The sequence below is a fragment of the Python bivittatus genome, unplaced genomic scaffold (genome assembly GCF_059951505.1).
Source record: "Python bivittatus isolate LINGU-HERP-01145 unplaced genomic scaffold, Pbiv_v1 ctg000700_np1212, whole genome shotgun sequence".
Lineage (NCBI taxonomy): Eukaryota > Metazoa > Chordata > Lepidosauria > Squamata > Pythonidae > Python > Python bivittatus.
This window is the reverse complement of record NW_028277098.1, coordinates 69,951,946-69,971,443: the sequence shown is the minus strand read 5'-3', so window position 1 is coordinate 69,971,443 and position 19,498 is coordinate 69,951,946. Positions and strand designations below refer to the sequence as shown.

The 19,498-nt window shown below is 37.0% G+C and overlaps 2 protein-coding genes across 10 annotated transcripts in view; both read left to right on the top strand.

Annotated features, from left to right (window-relative positions):
- The first annotated feature begins 596 nt into the window (after window positions 1-596).
- SIKE1 (suppressor of IKBKE 1) lies at window positions 597-6,836 on the top strand. 3 transcript variants are annotated; one of them, XM_025170830.2, is made up of 7 exons: window positions 597-737; window positions 1,119-1,280; window positions 1,395-1,500; window positions 2,225-2,367; window positions 3,950-4,063; window positions 5,237-5,365; window positions 6,056-6,836. In XM_025170830.2, exons 2-6 carry the CDS (start codon window positions 1,122-1,124, stop codon window positions 5,351-5,353), a joined length of 639 nt encoding a protein of 212 aa, XP_025026598.1. In that variant the 5' UTR covers window positions 597-737; window positions 1,119-1,121; the 3' UTR covers window positions 5,354-5,365; window positions 6,056-6,836. The 3 variants fall into 3 exon arrangements, with proteins under 3 accessions (XP_025026598.1, XP_088009852.1, XP_025026597.1); XM_088153726.1 differs by having other exon boundaries at window positions 5,237-6,836; XM_025170829.2 differs by lacking the exon at window positions 597-737 and adding an exon at window positions 766-999 and having other exon boundaries at window positions 5,237-6,836.
- Window positions 6,837-13,816: 6,980 nt separating this feature from the next.
- The window catches only part of CSDE1 (cold shock domain containing E1), a 43,444-nt gene continuing 37,762 nt past the window's right edge, over window positions 13,817-19,498 (top strand). For all 7 annotated transcript variants that reach the window (XM_007434673.3, XM_025170828.2, XM_007434671.4 and 4 more), the window contains exon 1: window positions 13,817-13,964. The gene's annotated coding sequence lies outside the window, so the exon portion shown is untranslated. The remainder of the gene's footprint in view (window positions 13,965-19,498) is intronic.

Sequence of the window (19,498 nt, the reverse complement as noted above, 5' to 3'; positions counted from 1 at the left end):
TTACCTGGAATGAGATTCAACTTAAGATTTTGTTTTGTTACATAGTTGGGGGAAAAAAAGACATTAAAATACAGCAACTTAATCCCAAAGAATACTGCAGCACTTTACAGACAAATGTCATAAACTTAAAGCTTCTCAGGCAGCTACATTTCTGTGCCTATTTACCTGGAAGTAAAATTCACTGAAATCCACTTCTTCAGCGTTGATATATGCAAGATTGGACTGCGAGAACATTTGGGTTTAGTCAGTCGGCAGTTTTAACCAGAGTTACTTTTACTCCGCTCCTGACTAGGCTGCCAGGTGCACATCAGAACCATTATACTCGCTTCTAAATGGGTGCAAGCGCTTGTCCGCTTTAGAGATCCGTCCCGGGCTGCTACTGCTACTTCAATGTCTCTGGAGATTTTGTATTACAGAAAGCTAACCTCCCGCATCGCTACCATCGCCACTAATGAGTGGACGCTATGCCAAATGAATCCCCAGCCTGCGCGTATATATTAATCCCCAGCTCACATCTCCTTTTCGCCTTCTCTAGACCCAGTTCGTTGAGGAGCGGAAGTGCCTTTAGCGAACCATGACGTCTTTCGTTTCAGAAATCGAACGTTACACCGGAAACGACGATGGTTCGGAGAGTTAGAGCCCATGACCTCTGCGCCCTCTAGCGGTTCTCTTACCCATTCCTGGTTCCTTCGGCTGAGATCTTGGGGGCCGAGCGGGTGGGCCGCGGCGCGACACAGGTGTGTGGGTGAAGAAGAGAGCGGACATCCGGGGGCGGGAGAGGGAAACCCGGTTCCTAGGATTTCCAAGTGAGCGGTCGGGAATAGCCTTATTATCCCTTTCCTTCGCCTCTCCCGCCTCCGCTTTTAGAGTCGTACAGGCCAAAGACAGAAAGTGCTGCTACCCAGAGTTGTCAGTAGTAGCTGATCCTAAAGCCTTGGACTGGGGCAACAGTGGCGCGGTGTTCCCACTCTCTTCCTTAGGGCTGTTCTGCAACCCGGTGTAAGTCTAGTTCTCTTAGGAAATGGTGGCAACCTGTTGTAGGTATTTCTTCATTTCTTTATCCTCCCCTCATCAAATCAGATTTTGTCAGCTCTGTCCTGTCTTTTCCTTCTTCTCAGAAAATGGCCTGTACAATAGAAAAGATCTTGACAGATGCAAAAACATTGCTGGAAAGGCTGAAAGACCATGATAATGCCGCTGAGTCTCTCATTGATCAGTCCACCATGTTGCATAAGAAAGTAGTGGCTATGAAAGAAGCTGGTACAACTCTTTCACACAAGGTGAGTGCAGACCCCTTAATGGCATTAATTGGTTGGCTATGTGGGTTAATGGATAGAATTGTGCATACGGTATTGAAGTTCTCCGGCTCATACAAAACATCTTTCTTTTACAAGTATCAAGAAGATGCAACTGAGCTAAAGGATATCTCTAAATACAAACCTCACATTCTCTTGTCTCAGGAAAACACTCAGATCAGAGATCTGCAACAAGAAAATAGAGGTAAGCATTGTGCTAATGAAGTAAATGTGAGCCAAAATGATTTTTATAGAAATAAGGATGTAACTGAGGGCTTTACTTTGGAGTTTAATTAAGAATATTTTAGGAGTATGCTGAGGCTGGAAGTATCATGTGGGACCTGGGACAAATAACTTAGATAAAATGGGTATAGTTTGAGCCACTCTTAGAGTTTGTTATTTCCTATGCATGCTTATAGAGCTACCCAGACACTAACACACTATGTGGTAAAAAATATCAGTTGATTACCAGTGTTCCTCATGGCATTATATGCTGGTTGTATAAGGATCCCAAGAGAAAAAAAACACCAAATTTTGTTCAAGTTGTATTGAATCTACAACTTATGTGAAAAATAGATTGTAACCACGCTGATTAACTGTTGCTGTTTGTTATATGGATAAGTGACCGATGACCACAAGCAGATATTCTAATCTGCCATGCTATGCCCATACATTTACATGAAAATAAGCTTCGGCAAACAACATAAATTTATCCTCAAGTAAATGTATAGGACTGGACTATAAACCAAACTGGCTTGATTATAAAATACTAATCCAGAGAGTGAAATGATCAAAGAAGTCTAGCTAAGGAAGCCCAGAGCATCAGAGAAAGAATTTGAAATGGAAGCATAAACAAGTTAATATGTAGGGACCAATGGGCATACTATAAATATTCATAGTTATAGCATGGAATTATACAATTGTTTCAGAGCTATGGATCTCTTTGGAAGAACACCAAGATGCACTGGAACTTATTATGAGCAAATACAGAAAACACATGCTGCAGCTCATGATGAAAAGAAAAGATGTGGATGCTCAGTCAGTTTTGCAAGTACATCAAACTCAGTCCACAGTAAGAAATTACTATATTCTTGCTAAAAAAATAGAAAATAGAAATAAATATATTTAGGAAAGTTGTTTAGATGTGCTCCATTCCTATGATGTCTGTTTTTGACTCTTGCTTTTTCCTCAAGAGTCTCTTCTCTGAAACAGAAGTGCCTTTTCTTTCTAGGAGAAAGCATTGCAAATAAAGTAACTTCTTACGAGTCCATACAAAGCAAATGACTGTAAATACCATGAGACAATTAAACTAGTTATTTTTATGCCCCAAAAACTGCAAGATTTCATTACATTTCTGCCTTAAAGTGGGTGGCTATAAATCTATGACTGCTCAGAGGGTATTCCATGTACCATTGGGTTATATGAATGTTCTTGGAATGGAAAACATGACCAGCAAAGTTGGTGTACAAGAGAGGACATACATCTGCTGGATCCAAAGCCTTCCTGTTTTCCAGTTTGCTCCTAAATTGATATATAAAATAGTAGCCATGGAGCTAATGAGAGCTAACAAAAATGGCTTATATAATATAAATTTTCTTTATGTATGGTTACATAGTTAATGCTGTGACTGTGTTAGTAATTGGAGCACTATATCAGCTAGTGTATCCTGAACCAGATATCCTTGTTATGTGGATATAAATATCTTGTATGTATTGCAAGAAAATTGAGGGTTATAAAGTATAAGGGAGGTGTATACATTTTTCCATGGACATATTACATGTGCAATATATGTGTGTATTGCAGTGCAGAAGAAATGGTTCTCTTAGAGCTTAAGTGAAGACTGAATATGTTGGTACTACATGGTGAGACTGGATCATGACTGCAGTATATAAGCATAGCGCCTATTAGTATTGTTTTAGAACAGAATGATATATCTGTTTCTAAATAATAATAGGTCCTATCTTAAAGCTATTTTCCAGAAAGTTAAAATATATCTTATAAAGGAAAGTGTATGATGACAATAGTTGGCTCCTATTTAATTTAACTGCTACAGTTCCAAGACACAAATCTGTCTTAAAAAAAAAAGTGAGATATACTGTAAATAATATGTAAAAAAAAAAAGGTACACCACTTACAAATTAGCCCTGTAGATGTATTGTCGAAGGCTTTCACAGCCGGCATACGATGGCTGATGTGGGTCTTCCAGGCTGTGTGGCCGTGTTCTGGAAGTTCTGGAACTTCCAGAACACGGCCACACAGCCCAGAAGACCCACACCAGCCTAGTCCTGTAGAGTTCAGTAGGGTCATTCATTAAAAGTTTTCTTGCCTTGGGTAGACATATTTCATTATAGAGACTTTTTCCAATCTTAGATTGGACTGACTATCTTTCAAAGTATACTGCTTGTCTGCAGCATTTGTTTTACTTTCTCTAATCACCTGTATCAATTTAAGGCTATTTTTATAATTTGAAAAATTTCAACAACTCAGTCTAGTGAAAAGCTTTATTGAAATCTAGATATAATATCAGCTGTTGCCCCTTGTTGACAAACACTAATTTAATTAAAGAAGACAATTCCAGTGGCCTAGTATTATTTTTCTCTCTCTCCATTAGTGGTTTTTATTGAGAATAATTTTGTTTTTAAATCTGTCTGCAGGAAATTGAGAGTCAAATTGACAGGATCTGTGAAATGGGAGAAGTTATGAGAAAAGCAGTTCATGTTGACAGCGACCAGTATTATAAAATACAAGAAAAGCTAGCACAATTAGAGGTAAGTGCTGAACCACTGTGAAGATTGTTGAAAGGGAAGATATTTGGTTTTTCAGCATCCAAACTTAAAGGAGAGTTGATTGTTGTCTATTAAAGGCTAATACATGCACTCTACTGAAGTAGCTTCATAGTTGTAGAAAAAACTTTGAAAGCAGAGTGATAATTCACACAGATGGAATCATGCATTGTTTTAAATGATGATTTTTAACCAAATTTTATTAAATAATCCACAGTTGACTGGATTTATATAACATGCTAATCTAATCTGCCCCAGCGTAAATTAAAAACCTGTCCCAGATTGTTCCATTTTATGTCAGGTTCATGTTTTGTATTTTCTTTTGTTACCAAATGAAAGTAAGTTATTAAAATTATATGGGATGCCATAAAATGAGCAAAGGCAAGAAGAATAAATGTACATAAAAATAGAAGGAGGATACATAAAAGGATGTATAAAATGTTAGGTTCTAAAATTATCCTTATATTTTTCTTCAGCAATTAATTAGAAAAGTTGTTTTAAAATGATTGTGCTGTGATATTTGGAAAGTGAAAAAATATTGTAAAGGGGAGGAAAAGTATTTTATATGGCAACATACTAAAAAAAAAAGCTTAATTTGTGATTGGAATGTGGAAAGGTATTAACATATTGAAGAATGCTATCTCTGGTAATCAAATATTTTAGCATGATTTAACACTAGGTCCAACTGTATGATCATTAAATTTTTGTTAATGAGCTAGTATCCATAGATGAGTCAGAAATATTAATATTGCCAGATTTCAGTGTGCAAAGAAATATGAAAAGAAAAGTTATATTCAACCATTAAAATCAGAATATGGGAATAAATAAAATTGGTTAAACTTAAATATCTCTAAGAAACTCACAAAATATGGAAAGCTTGGAATCCCATGATTTAGTATTCATTAGTGAAGTTAAATCTATCTGAGCTTCATAAATCACAATACAGATTTAATTATAAGAGTTGGACATAGAAACATTTATTTGATAATAAACCTTTTAAAAAGAAGCATGGAAAGCTATGATAGGAGTAATATTTAGAAAATAATTATGTATGTCACAAAAATACACTTTTATGTCACTGAATTATGAAATAATACACATATTATCTCTATTTATTACTGCCATTTCATACCTTGCTATTTTTAATTGACTTTTCAGCTTGAAAATAAGGAGTTGCGAAAATTATTATCAATCAGTAGAGAATCTGTTGAAGTGAGGCAAGAGTTACCTGATGATGCATCTCAAGCTACAAAACCTCAGTCCTGGAACAGCTGATCTTGAAAATTGGTAACTGTACTGCAGGAATGTATATGCTTCCTTTCCAAGCTGACCTTTGGTCTTCTCTTGGATACCATTCCAAGCCTGTTACCACATTGTACATTCTGTGCTTAGGGAAGGGATGTTGGAATGCCCCTTCTTTTGATTAAGAATTGTTCTGCTTAATCATACAGAAGAGTGTAGTAAATGTTTTCTTTAGGTTACCCATGATTTTAGAAATCTCAGTTGGATAGAGCAAGGATTATCTTAGCTTTTCCAGTGTGAGCAAATTACATAAAGCCAAGTCTTTCAGCATGGCTTTAAATTCATTGGAATTCTGTTCTTAAATATGTTTAGGATACATTGTTGTACAAACCTTAGGCACTCCCACGTCTAATGCTAGAATTTCTGCTTCTAGCATTGCTTGGTGCCACATTTATTGTGTCATTTAAAAATAGATTGTCATATTACCTATATCCTAATATCAACAAATGCAGAAAATAACACACAGTATTCTGCCAAAGTGTTCGTTGAATCCCCATGCATATGACTATTTCACACAGGAGATGTCTCTGTGGGTTATAGCAAAGTCTGGTATTTCTGCCAACCTAGAATGTTTCCATGAGTGTGCTAATCCATTATGGGGCATATCCTCATTAGTTCTTTTTTATCTTTGTCAGTATCTACTTGATCAAGGAATCTGTCTCTAATTTCTTATAGCCACATTAAGCCCCAGTGTATGGGTGTCAAGAAGGAGAGATGTGCAGAAAACAAGTCTTTGTTGTTTCCTATGAAGATAATTCTGTATGCAGGCATTTGCACAAAGAACAAATATGCTGTACATGTTATTCCTGTGAAAGGTGAATTTACTTTTTTTGCAAGCCCCTGCCAGTATTTTAAAAATTATTTTTGTTGACAGATTGATGATTGAAGACACTATCTCAATAAGTATTCCTAATATTAATATTATTACTTGAGCTTTTAAGTAGGTGTTGGTAAAATTGTCTTGATCCTGAACTTTTTCAGAAAAAAACATTCATTGCATTGATTTGAACAATCATTAAAATAGTAAGTTATAAACTGACTGTCTAGGATTTCAGTTAAATCCTATTTTTATTTTCAGGCTTTTAAAAAGTTTAATATTTTGTTTCTTCATTTGCTTTGGCCTTAAAAAGTACTTGCCAACATCCCTATACCTAATAGATTTAATGACTGTATTATGAGGGTAGACAGACTAAGATCTATCTAACCATCATGTGTCTATATGAATGTCTTCATTCGGATAGTATGCTCCAAGATTGTCTATTTAACATATTGGTAATATGTTGTAAACTGTACAAATTAGAAATGTCTCTCTTCTAACATTTCTTAGGCAAAAGAAAGTGTTCCTGCTTCTCTGATGGTAAAACAGAATCTCTGAAATTTATATGTATTGTCCACATCTACTCTTGCTTTCCAGGTTTAATCAAGCTTTAGGAATAAAACTAAAATAGTCAACTCATGTCATGTTTCCTTCTTTCCCCATAAGTGTGGTGGAAAGAAGTGATAGGCTAATTGATCAAATTCATTTGGGAGTATTTTCAGGCCCTCACACTGAAAATTTTACTTTAAAGGCTGAGCAGACAAAAAAAAAATGGTTAAAATGTGGGCCATATTTCCATAATGCAATCAGCTGAACAAACTCAGTATCTTTGCAGTGTTATGCCTTAAATATATGCCATTAGTGCCATCTTCAGAATTAATAAGCTCTTATAATGAACTGCAGTTTGCTCAGTCTCTGTATAAACTCTGGATTATTTTGTAAATATCCTGTAGGATGTAAATTTAATTACCTACAGAGGTGGTGTGCTATTGTTTACCATCTTATCAGCCTGTTCTATCCAGTAAATTAAAATTTAAAAAGTTCTCTTTACCTCTCATCTTATTAAATATGTATATTGGCTCATTATTTTTTTGAATAAATGTTTTGAGGCAGTATTGTATGTTAAGGTTTTTTGTACAGAGAATTATTTATGGCAGAAGATTAGGAACTATTCACCTTTTAGATGTTGTTGTACAGCCCCAGCCGATGATTAAGGATACTGAAACTGTAGTTTTGCAACATGAAAAGGGCCATAGGTTATCTCTCCTGTGATGTTTTTGGACATAGTTTAGATTTTGCTGATATCAATGTTTTCTGGTCAAATGCTTGGACATTAGAGTTATATTATGTATTCAACTTGTAAATTAGATATAATAAAGAAATACTATAGGTTCACATTTGTGAAAATGATATGTTGATTGTGAACTGAGGATGAATGGAACACTCCTCAAATATTGCGATCCACTTGTAAATTCTAGTTTGCAAGTATAAAACTTTGCTAGATTCATATACTGTTTTTACCCTGCTTATTATAAGCCATATTATAACTTAGAGCAGAAAGATTATTCTTTCACATGGCCACTAAATAAATTTATTGTTGCCTTCCATTATGTATCAAATTATTTTCTGCTGCTCCTCAGCCTTACAGTCACATCCTGTAAGCAACCAGCTACATACTTCCTGTCACCAATCAAGAAGCAGGTTTGCCTACATTTTTATAAGCGTGCTCCACATACCTGAGCATTACTTTGCAATAACTAGGCTACTGCTAGAATAAAACTATGCCTCTATGTTAGAAAATAGCAATTCAGTTAATAGTCCACATTGTAGTTGTCTATTTTAAAATTGTTATAACGGCTTGGACCCAAAATGCAGCATGTTTGGTTCTGCACTCATGCTTATTTTCTGCTTCTCTTATGGTGATAGACCATATTCTATAGAAAGCCAATCCTGAAGATTTAGCAGAAGCAGTGACTTTTGAATTTGGGGAGATAACCCCATTAAGCTTGCAGAAAGTCTGGCTACATTGCATGGCAACTCTCTGGACACAGTTTTAGGATTGATCCAGAGAAATAAAATTATAATGAATTATATATAATGTGTATATATATATTATATTATAGTAGAGAAGCCTGATGATCAAGAGGAAGAGGGCAACCAGTTCTGAATGGATTTTGAAAGCATGTGGCTATGATGAGCGATTACCTACTTATAAAACAGTTACATGGTAGACATGGCCAGTCAAAACGTTCATTTATTGGCTGTAGATAGCTCCTCAGGATATTGTCTGCTGCCCCAGTTTTACCACTGACATTTCTATAAATAAATATGGTGCTAGAAGTATGTGCTTGGCTTGTATGCTAGGTTAGTTTTTTTGTTTTTTTTTTCAAAAAGATAGATGGGGCAGGGAGCCCGGTGGGTACCAATGGAAGTGTCCTGGGTCAAAGTGGTGCCCAAGGGCATTACTACTCCACCCTATGCCAATAACAGTCATCACTGTTGGATAGAGTATAGTAGTATCCTATAAAACTGTGTCGAGTGCTTTCTTAAATCCAATTAAGTTTGTCATATACCATGATTGGTTGCTATTTGGTAATTATTATAGTAGAGTTGTAAGTAAAATATGATGCAATATTCTGATTTGATTAATTTTATTTACTTCAGGATTTTTATTCTCTGGTGTCAATCTAGAGATAGCCTTTCATATGATATTGACTATATCTCACAATGTACATAATAATGGGAACTTAGCCACAATGTACATAGCCCAATTTTCTTGTATGATGTCCTGAACAGTAAGTTAACCACTGGAGCTGGATAAGATAAAGTGTGCTCGGCTAGATCAGTGTTTCTTAAACTGATTCATAGAACACCAGGGTTCCCAGAATAACTTGAAGGTATTCCATGAACTGATTTCATTGTGCCACCAAATACCTTGAAATGCCACTGCTTTGTAGGGGACAGAAACTCAAAACTAGCACTTTATAAAAGTAGCCTGTGCATTTTAACAGCTCAGGAAGAACTTTATCAGATACAAGAGATGAATGAAAAATAATACCTGTAATTCTATAACTTTAGTTTAAATAGATATTTTAATAAAGTAAACAGAAAAATAATCCTTGAAATGAGCCCTTTTGTTATCTGTATTTACTTTTCCACATAATCACCAGTATATGCTACACATTTTTGCCAACAATGGACAAGTTTTTTAAAGCCATCACAAATTAACTCAACATTTTTTCTCTTTAACCAAATCTTAACAGTCCTTATTAACTCTTCATCTGAGTCAAATACATGCCCCTGAGGGTATTGCTTCATTTTGGGAAATGGTGGAAGTTACATGGGGCTAAATCTGGACAGTATGGCAGATGGGGTAAGACGCTGAAATCAAACTGCACAACTGCCTCTTGGTGGCTTGTGAGGTGTGAGGCCTAGTGTTTTCATGTTGCAGCAAAATTTCCTCCTTGTGCTTCCAAACCCTGCTTAACCCTTCTTTCAAAGTTTCAAAGTTGCAGTGCAGTGGTACCAGGTTCAAGGAAATCCAAAGAATCCATCTGCATCCCAAAAACTGTAACTATGAGTTTTCCTGTAGGAGCCTGGGTTTTGATTTTTTTTCTCCACAGGTGAAATTTTGTGATAATATTTCATAGACTGGCACTTCATTTCTGGATCATGATGAGCTCATGTTTTCTTGGCTGTCACAATGCTGCAAAGAAATTCCTCACTTTCATTTTCACAGCACGATAAGAATTGCTGGCAAATTTCAACTCTTGAAGCTTTTATTTCTGCTGTCAACATATTTGGAATTCATCCTGCACAAAACTCCAGTATTGAAGATCAATAATGTGACCCACATGTTCCTGCAAATTACAAAGCCTGATTGCAATTTTCCTTAGAATGATTCACTGATTATCCTTAATCAGTTCATCAGTCTTTCTCATGTGAAACTTGTCAGTTGATACCACAGGTTATTTGTTCTTGATCACGCAAATCAGCTCTTCTTGGCTGACCATCTTTACAGTTTTTGGCCCATTGGCTTACAGTATCATCATCATAAACAACCTGCATTCAGCAGTGAATTTCAATTGAAAGGATTCCTTTGGCAGTCAAAAATTCAGCGAAGGAGAATTGCTTAAGCCACATGGATGAATACTCACTGCAGATTTCCATTTTGCAAACAATAGCAACAAAGCATTTTTCACAGCAATTTCCTGCCAATTGAAGTGAAGGAACAGATGCTAAAGATCATGTCATAGGTTCTAGCATGTCAGTTCTGCCATCTGTTGGTGATTTATAACATTGGAGGCATTACATTTTATTCAACTCTCATTTAATAGTTGGATTCATATATCATGCTAATCTATAATGTTTGGGTTTGACTTAGCATGTTGTGTGAGCACAGCCAATTGTGGCTTATTTAAGAAATCATGTATAATTAAATTAGAATGTAGCACACGGTGTGAGACCAGTAAAAAGAGTTATTTTTCCATTCTCTTGTACAGCTTACTATTTTATAGTGGGGTGGTTTAAGAGAAGTATACTAAATCAGCGCAAGTGAAGATATGAAAGGAAAAAAAAAAGCAGTGGCTGAATTAATACTTTGCACTAAGCCATAATGTGCTTTTAGTTTAGCAAGTTCTAAGAAATTAGCATTTCTGGGTTGTAACTTATTAGGATGTGCAAATCCAGCCATTATTTATTTATTAATCACATTTATATGGCTGCCCATCTCACAAAAAGTGACTCTGGGTGGTGTACAACAATCAATAAAATAAATAAAAAATCATTATGGAAGTATAAAAAGTCATTAAAAAAGGAAAACGCTATTAAAAATTTTAAATATACAAACCATATGTAGAGAGTAAAAAGTTATTTAATATTCTATAACTAAATCATTGCTTAGCAATGTGAATGAAGCAGATTAGTACATTAAAAATATTGGAGTAGTAAGATCGCTTACCTTTCCTGATGTTGATATGATAAGACTATCAAGAATCAGCTGCATCTTGAGTTCTTCCTTTGTTTTAGAGTCTTTAATTAAGACTCCAGTCTTGGACACATATGTTTAGAAACACATATGTTAATAATGAATTGTACTTTTGGTCCATCTAGCCCAGTATTTTAAATATAAATAGGAAGGGTCTTTTTAAAAATATCAGGCAATTAAAATTAAAAGAAAAAAAAAAGAAGTATTCTGGCCTCCTAAGGAATATGCCCTTCTATTGGGTAGATAATTTCTGCTTACCCAACTAATTGTACATAAATTTTAAGAATTTAAATACTGTGGTTTAGCCATGCTTTCAGAACTGTTTGCAGATATATTAACAGAAGCCCTTTTCAAGTGAACATTTATATGGACAATTGAACGCAGATGTAAAACAATTGTCTACAGTGCAAAATCTTTGTATAGATGTGAAGGCTTTCCTTTGAGCTGAAATCCTGCTGCAGACAGTTGTGCTACACTCACACTGTAGTTGCAGAGACTGTCAGAGAAGCTGAGAAAGGGGAAGGCCTCCTCACTCTTAGTCATGTTTTCAATTCTGCATGCAAATATGTTACCTGAATACAGTTTAAGCAACTACCATTATGGATATCTAACACTAGATTAAAACTTTAATCTAGATTACAAAATCCATTTTGGAATAGTGGGAGTCTTAGGATGCAAAATACTGGGATTATACATCCAGGATGTTTAGTTCACTTTAAAAAAAAAAACTTTGGGCGGAATCAAAAAAACTACCCCAAAAATCACACTATCAAAGCAGTTTTACTGCCAAATTTGCCTTTGTGATATGGGGCTGCAGGAGCCACTGGCATTGGGTTCTGTTTGCCATAATCTATAGTTGACAATGAAACAGCTGTTTTTTCATTGACTGGTTGCATTTATATCCTGCTTTTCATCTTTAATCTTGGAGAAAGGGGCTGTTCTCTAATTTTATCCTCATAACACAGAGTGTGTTACTGGCTAAATCAAGTGTCCCCAGCACAAGTCCAATGTCTTAACCACTATATAAATTTACTATAGGTACACTAAGCCAAAAACAAACCACATTATGGCTTAGCATATTGTGTGAATTTAACCAACATGTTCTAAAGCTGCTGCCTTTATGCTCAGAGATATCCAAAGACCGAAATAAGCTCCAACTGATCCTTGTAGTCAGGCCCTAGTACAATCTGCCTAATGTAACTATTAATCACAGCTGTGTTGCAAGGCTGGTCTAATATATTTTGCAGGCAAGGCAGAGCAGCGAAGGGCACTTCTTGCATGTAAACATAGGCATTTTCAAAATCTATAGTTCCTAAATGCAAGAGTTGGACAGATGAAGCTCAAGATTTCTTCAGTTCCTCCAAACCTGCACAGAAAGAATACAATAGCAAGTTCCTAACAATCTGAAGCCTCTCAACAGACTGAGAAGCTTCTTGAGCTGATGCTTCTACTGTTCCCTGACCTCTGTGAACAGTATGTTTTCAAACTGATTGCTGGTCATCCCCAAATGATGTACTCACACCATGTTTACATCTTTTAGTGTAACACACTAATTTAGAATATAGTTTGTTACTTTATGGCTCAATATGTTGTGAGAGTCCAGCTAATTGTATTAATGCATTTAAGTGTGATTCAATTCTTCATGGGTACCTGCGTTCTGCAGACACAGCCATTGTATAAAAGAAAAAGAAAGCGAGATAAATAAAAAGTTTTGGACCTCAGGATGATCATTCAAATTTCAAACACTACTGAATAGAACGGAGTTTAAGACAGGATTCACACATTCACTTAAACCAAATGTGGGCAACCTTTTGGTGACTGGAACCATACTTCTTAGCCATACTTCATAGCTTTGAGGATTGTGTGGGCCACAAAATGGAGGGGGTTATATCATACAAATGCAGCGGTTTGATGTGGGGGGGGGAGCGGGAATATAAGATATCTTTTCTTGTATTACCCTTTTCATTTATTTCCCAATTTAAAGCAGCAGGAAATTGTACTGTCAGTTTTCAGCAATCATGCTTGGAGGGGCTTCAAGGGTTGGAAAATTTAAGTAGGGCTGCAAAAAATTCAGATAAAATCCTAATTTATATGATCCATAACCATACATGTTCTACTCCTGCGCTCAGGCATCTTTTACTGTACTTATGTGAACCAGGACTAAAAACTAAAATTTCAGGTAGTGAAATGAGTTTTGTACCAAATCCATGTTTCCGGGAAGAAGCACGTAAAACATGCCTCCTGTAATTAGGTTTTGGGGTGAACAGAAGAGATACATTATTAACAGAATGAAAAACCGAGGAAATGGGACTGATAGATTCCCCCCCACCCCACCCCCATCACCGTTTTCGTGTCTTGTAACAGTTGCGTGACTGGTAGAAACAAAAACCGCAAAAAAAAAGGGGCAAAATCTTCTTAATCTCTCCAGCTGCCGTCCAGGCAGCTGTGTAAAAAATGGGGCACCAAGGATGGCATATAATCCTTGTCATTTTCGGCGTCGCAATAGATGCTTAGTCAAGCACTGGGTGCCAAAATCTCCCCCGACTGGAACAGCGCTGCTTCTGCAAAAGCATTGGACGCATGCGCCCTACATTCCTACTTAGTCGAACCCTCTGCTCTTCTTCGCTCCCCACTGCCTCGCTTTGCCTGGCCGGGATTCCTGCGCATGCGTGAATCGACCCTTCTTTGCCCGCGAGTCTCGCGAGAAGCCGGGATTTATTCCTACGTGCTGTGCCGTGCTGCTCATGGCGGCGCTGGAGCGGGGGCGCTGAGCTGTTGGGGTAAGTGAGGTTCTCTGAGAGGAAGGCCGATGGCCTTTCTTGTCCTTTCTCGCGGCTTCGTGGAGGGCAGACAGGGAGCTTGGAGTGACTTGGAACGTCTCCTTGTCACGGTCCCTGGGACCAACGGTCTAGTGCGGGTGGGACCCCTCCCCCACCCACCGTGTGCCTGCTGATTTGACAGCAAAAGGGAGCGAGAGAGAAAAGGAACGTTGCTGAGACCAGCTCGCTCTCTTCTCTCCTTATCAACCCCATGGTTCGTCCTTAGGCAGGGCCGAGACAGAGACGGAAAACTAATGGGCCCAAGCCTCGACATTACTACGCTTCCCAGTGTGCGCGACGCGTTTTGCCTTTTTTCCCCCCGCAGGGGCCGATGGGGAATTGAGTTTAGGGGTGCGGTGCTTCGGCGGCGGCGACGATGGAAAACACTCCAATTCCCGTCGTGATGCCTGTAAAAGATTGGGTTACTAGGCCTGCTGGGGGATTGAGTTCTTGGTATTTTACGGTCTGCGGAGCGAAGCTAGCCGTGCAGACTACCTCTCCCAGCATGCAGTGTGCGGATGCGGGGAGGGGAAGGGGCGGTGAATCTTTCTTTGTGTGAGGGGGAGCAGCCGCCATTTTCCTTTTCTCGGTCTTCCCCTCCCCACCCCCATATCTTGCTCGGGGAGGGGAGCAAATAGTGGACACGCCTCAGATACTTGCGGGAATTAACTCCGGTTGGTGTAGTAGCTACTTTGTAGCCGACAGTGGAACGTGCATTTCTGGATTCCACTCTTGGTTTTTCACTAGTGCTACAAGAGCTGGGAGCAAGGTTTTTGCACCCTTGCTTTTCGGATGTAAAACCCAGATTTATCGCCCCTCAGTAGCAAGAGCCACCATCTTGCTTGCTGCCTAAGGACTACGTGCTGTGGCTGAACGCCTTAGATCTACAGTGGGAAATGGGGTGGCGATTCATGTTTCCCTTATTTTCTTTGAGCTCTGTTAATGAAAATGTTGAAACGGGACATTGTTTCAAAACCTTAGATTCCCGGTTGAATGCTACCTCTACGATTGGACACAGGTCACTCACTGGAATTTGTAATCATTTATTTTATTCAGTTTTGTGTCACCCAACTCTGGTTGGCTTACAGTACACCAAACAAGATAAAAGCAATATAAGAAAAAACGTAACAACAAAAAACAAACTTTAAAAGACAGAAAAAAAGAACAAGATGACAAACCCAGCAGACACCCCCAAACATCCCACCAGCAATTAACAGCCAGAGTAGGGGGCTTCAGCCACCAGAGCCCAAGGCCTGGGAGAACAGCCAGGGCTTTATGGCCTTCCAGAACACTAGCAGGATGGGAGCCATCCAGATCTGGGGGGCAGGGGAATTCCAAGAAGGTTTAAATTATAGAGCAAATTTTTGAGTCTTTATTACAACATACTTTTTTAAAAAAAATAGCCAAAAACAGTATATTGATAAAGACATTTTTTGTTAGAGACAGAAAATTATTTCTAAGTATAAATTGACATTTGCTGCCGTCTTAAGAATGGATTTTTCTCCACTCTTGTTGATGAGTTTGTTTGAGTTTAGTTTGTTTCCAAGCCAGAGGCTGTAATCCTGCTGCTGGTTTTTCCAGTGGGAAAAGAGTCTAATGTCCTGTTTTCAAAGCCATATAATTTAATTACAGCTCATTCCTATGCAGCTATATTTAAAAGCAAATCTCACTGAATACAGTGGGCCATGGTTACACCCTTATTGCACAATTCCATGTATAATTATTCCAATATAAGCCTCACTGAATTCTGTGGGAGTTACTCCCAAGTAAATAAATATAGGATAGTACTTGTAGCCTTTTGCTGTTGCTATCTGTCTTTGACACAGTGATATTTAATTATTCCTGTCTCTAGATGAAATGGAGATTTTCTTAATATTAGTTAATTTATATAAAGGAATAATACAACAATATAATAATATAGCAAAACAACATGCTTTGACTACAAATTTTGAAAAATATCTTTAAAGAAAGTAATTTACAGCTAAATATATTTGTCTTAAGAATGCTATGCCCAGAAAATACTGTTCATATTATCAGTAATATGGCTACTATTATTCACTTCACCTGCGCAGATAGGTATAAAAACATGATCCATGTGTCAGAATCAAATAATAAATATTCACAAGGGAAAAATTAATGCTGAACTTTCTCTTTCCTCTGATTGACTTGGGCTAATCCTTCGTGAGTTCATGTGTTGTATCAGAGACCACTGAACTGAATGAAAGCTTGGCAACTGCACTGGGTGTTTACCATCAGGAGGAATATTTATAGCTGCTGAGCTGAAAAGTAAAGAATTTAAAGCACAGGCACAAGCTAATAATTTCACTAAAGTTCTTCTAAGGTTTTGCAGCTTTGAATAAACCCATGATTTGATAATCAGGTGTAGGAAATACTTGGAAATAAACTGATTTATGTTATGTTTTTTAGAGGCAAACCCTGGTAAATTTAAGTATATATAAACATTTCCTAGTAAATATACAGGGGCTTTTGTTTTCTTTATTCAGCAGCAAACAGGCTTTTGTTTTCTTTATTCAGAAAGGGTATTCCGATTCTGAGCATGCTTATATTGAAGTAAGAACCACTTACTCTAATTTTCCCTCAAATAAGTGTGCATATTTCACATTCTCTTTTTAAATCTACATAGGCTAGACAGGTCTTTTTAGTGAAACTTGTAAGTTCTTATTGAATAATTTAAGCAATCTTTTGTTCTAGGTACCTACCCATCCCAATTTTATTAATATGAAGATGGGTACTTTTCATTTTTAGTTAATTTCTTGGACTGTTTTTAAAGCATGTTATTTTCCTGCCATTTTTCTTCAGTAATATATGGAGGCACTTCCAGTTGGAAATGTTACCTTCCTCCCAAAATAAAGTGGGCTAAGCAGGGCTGATAGAAAAAGAGATACAGGTAGTCCTCAACTTACAACCATTTGTTTAGCAACCATTTGTAGTTACGATAGCGCTGAAAAAAGTGACTTATGATCAGTCCTCACACTTATGACTGTTGCAGTGTCCCTGCAGTCAGGTGATCAAAATTTGGGTGCTTGGTTGGTTTTTATAACAGTTGCAGCATCCCAGGGTCACATGATCCCCATTTGTGATCTTTACAACAGGTTTCTGACAAGCAAAATCAGTGGGGAACTGTGATTTGCTTAACGACCACTGCAAAAATGTCATAAAATTGGGTCACATGATGCCTCATTTAATGACTGCACTGCTTAACAATGAATTTTCTGTCCCTATTATGGTCATAAGTCAAGGACTACCTGTATAAACATGTTTTAAAACTAGAGGAGCCATTCCTCATTCTTTTCTCCTATTCCTTAGCATTTGTTTCTGGTTAGTTCTGTCTCCAGATCACAATCTTAAATCTCCTACCTTCCCCTTTGGCTAAATGGCTCAGTTATTCCTTAACAGCATTCTACATTACATGTCCAGTCACAGAAAACTCCTTCTAGATTAAAGATTATTTAACCTGTCCTGCATCCTGCCCTTTACATACAGTATAAGAAAAAAAATCCTTGCACGGAAGAGAAAATTTGTAAACAAAATTCTATTTATGATCTGGGATTGATTTCTGAAGGGGTTCTCTTTAAAAAATATTCTTTTTCTGGAACATAGAGTTTGAGAACAAATTCAAATAGACCAATTATCTGTAACACCATTGCCCTTTGTTTTGAATGTAAAATCACAGTATAAAAACTACTTGTAGGAAAACATACTTTAACAGTTAAATCTGTTGGTGGTAAGCTTTCCTCTTCACCTATATAAATTACAGGGATTGTGTTGAAAAGACACTTGTATTCAGTTTGCTACATAGATATGCTTTTTATAATATTTAATGGTATCTATAATAGCCAATGATATTATATCACAGACTGTGAACATCAGCATTTCAGATCAACTATTTTCTCAAAAGAAAATAGATTTATTTTGAAAAGGATTAGATCAGTTGTCTCGTCTTTCTGTGAATTTGGAATTTAGAATATGTGAAGAATGCCACCATGAAAGGCTTTATTTTTCACAAAACTGCTATTGCTGTGCACATTCAAGCAGAAAATACCTATTTCATAGAGGGAAAAACTGGGAAAGCCGAAAGATCAATAATTTGTCCAGCAACTTAAACATGAAACACAAATGAGGCTTTAGCTAATTTTATGAGTACAGAAAATGTATACTAGTACAGAAATTGGTTTTGTGAATACAGAAATGTATGATAGTACAGAAAATTATTTTAGAAAAAAACTTTTGTGATACAAAATTAATTTCTCTAAAACCCTGACTATGATAGAAATAAAGCTGAAGTCCCAAAACATTTCACAGAAAGTAACTGAGTTGTGTTCAGAGAATCTAAATACAAGAAAACTGAATATTGACCTTAAAATATAAACCCATAAGCCTCTATATTTCTTACTCAGCATCAGATTCTGCCAGCTGCCACTCACTCCAGTTACCCCTGTATTTATCTTTCAACATCACCTTCTCCACATAACATTTTCTTCTACATATATGCCAGCCCTTTGAGGTTGTCCAGATTAGGAACAAGACTCCACAAGAAGACTAGAGCTAAGCTTAATTGAGAATCTTGCAAGTCTGTGTTTTTCCTCCCCTCCCTCTTATACCCCATTGTCTCAGGGAGGAGCCAGCCTGAGCCTAATACTGCCTCCTTTCTCAGGGCTCAAGGAATGCTTCTGCCCTCCCCCCCTTTTTTTGTAAGAGCTTCCAAATATTTCTCTTAAGGTTGTATCAGTGGTTATCTACAATATCCAAAACACATGTCCTGAACTAAATATACTTATATACAGAACTTGAGGTTTCCTCCTTAGCGCTATTCCCATTAATTCCGTCTTCTGTTTCTTTCTAATATTATCAATATTCTACCCTACTCATATTATGTCCTTCCCTAAAAACCCCAAGCCCATTTCTTGTTACAAGACAGTGGCTCAATTTCTAGCTTTCCAAAAGTTTGGCTTCATAATGATATTCTAAGGCCCTTATGAACCAACCACAAGGTCCAAATCATGATATTTTAAAAAGGGAAATAAAATCAGTCATAGCGTAATCATAGTAGATTCTATGTACTGTAAACCATTAAGTAGAGTGAAAGAGTGCTTTATCTATCTGCAAGTACCATGATGCTTAGAGATACTACATTCCTTGATTCTAGAAAATGTGTTGAATTTATTTGTAGTTACTCTTGTTTTTACCTGTTTTTGTTGAAAAAAGTGGACATTTAAATTCCATATATGAAAATTGCGAGCCATAATCATACTTAGTAAATAGCGAAGTTCACTACAAATCCTGATTAGTGTGACAGATGAGAATAGGCAAGACTAAGTTAAATTCTAATCAGTCATGAAACTTAGCATGTGACTTTGGATCAGTCATTATATATCAGCTTAATCTACTGCTGACATGAGTTTAAAATAAGACTTGAGAGAGCAATGTGCCTTTAGTTTCTTGGTGGAAATGTTCTATATGATTCAGTAAAATAC

What these genes read in the sequence shown, in the direction of transcription:
- SIKE1 (XM_025170830.2), top strand. Translation starts at nt 1,122, where the DNA reads ATGGCCTGTACAATAGAAAAGATCTTGACAGATGCAAAAACATTGCTG. An exon ending in TCTGCAACAAGAAAATAGAG is followed by an intron (nt 1,501 to 2,224) that starts GTAAGCATTGTG and finishes CAATTGTTTCAG; the next exon opens with AGCTATGGATCTCTTTGGAA. An exon ending in TACATCAAACTCAGTCCACA is followed by an intron (nt 2,368 to 3,949) that starts GTAAGAAATTAC and finishes ATCTGTCTGCAG; the next exon opens with GAAATTGAGAGTCAAATTGA.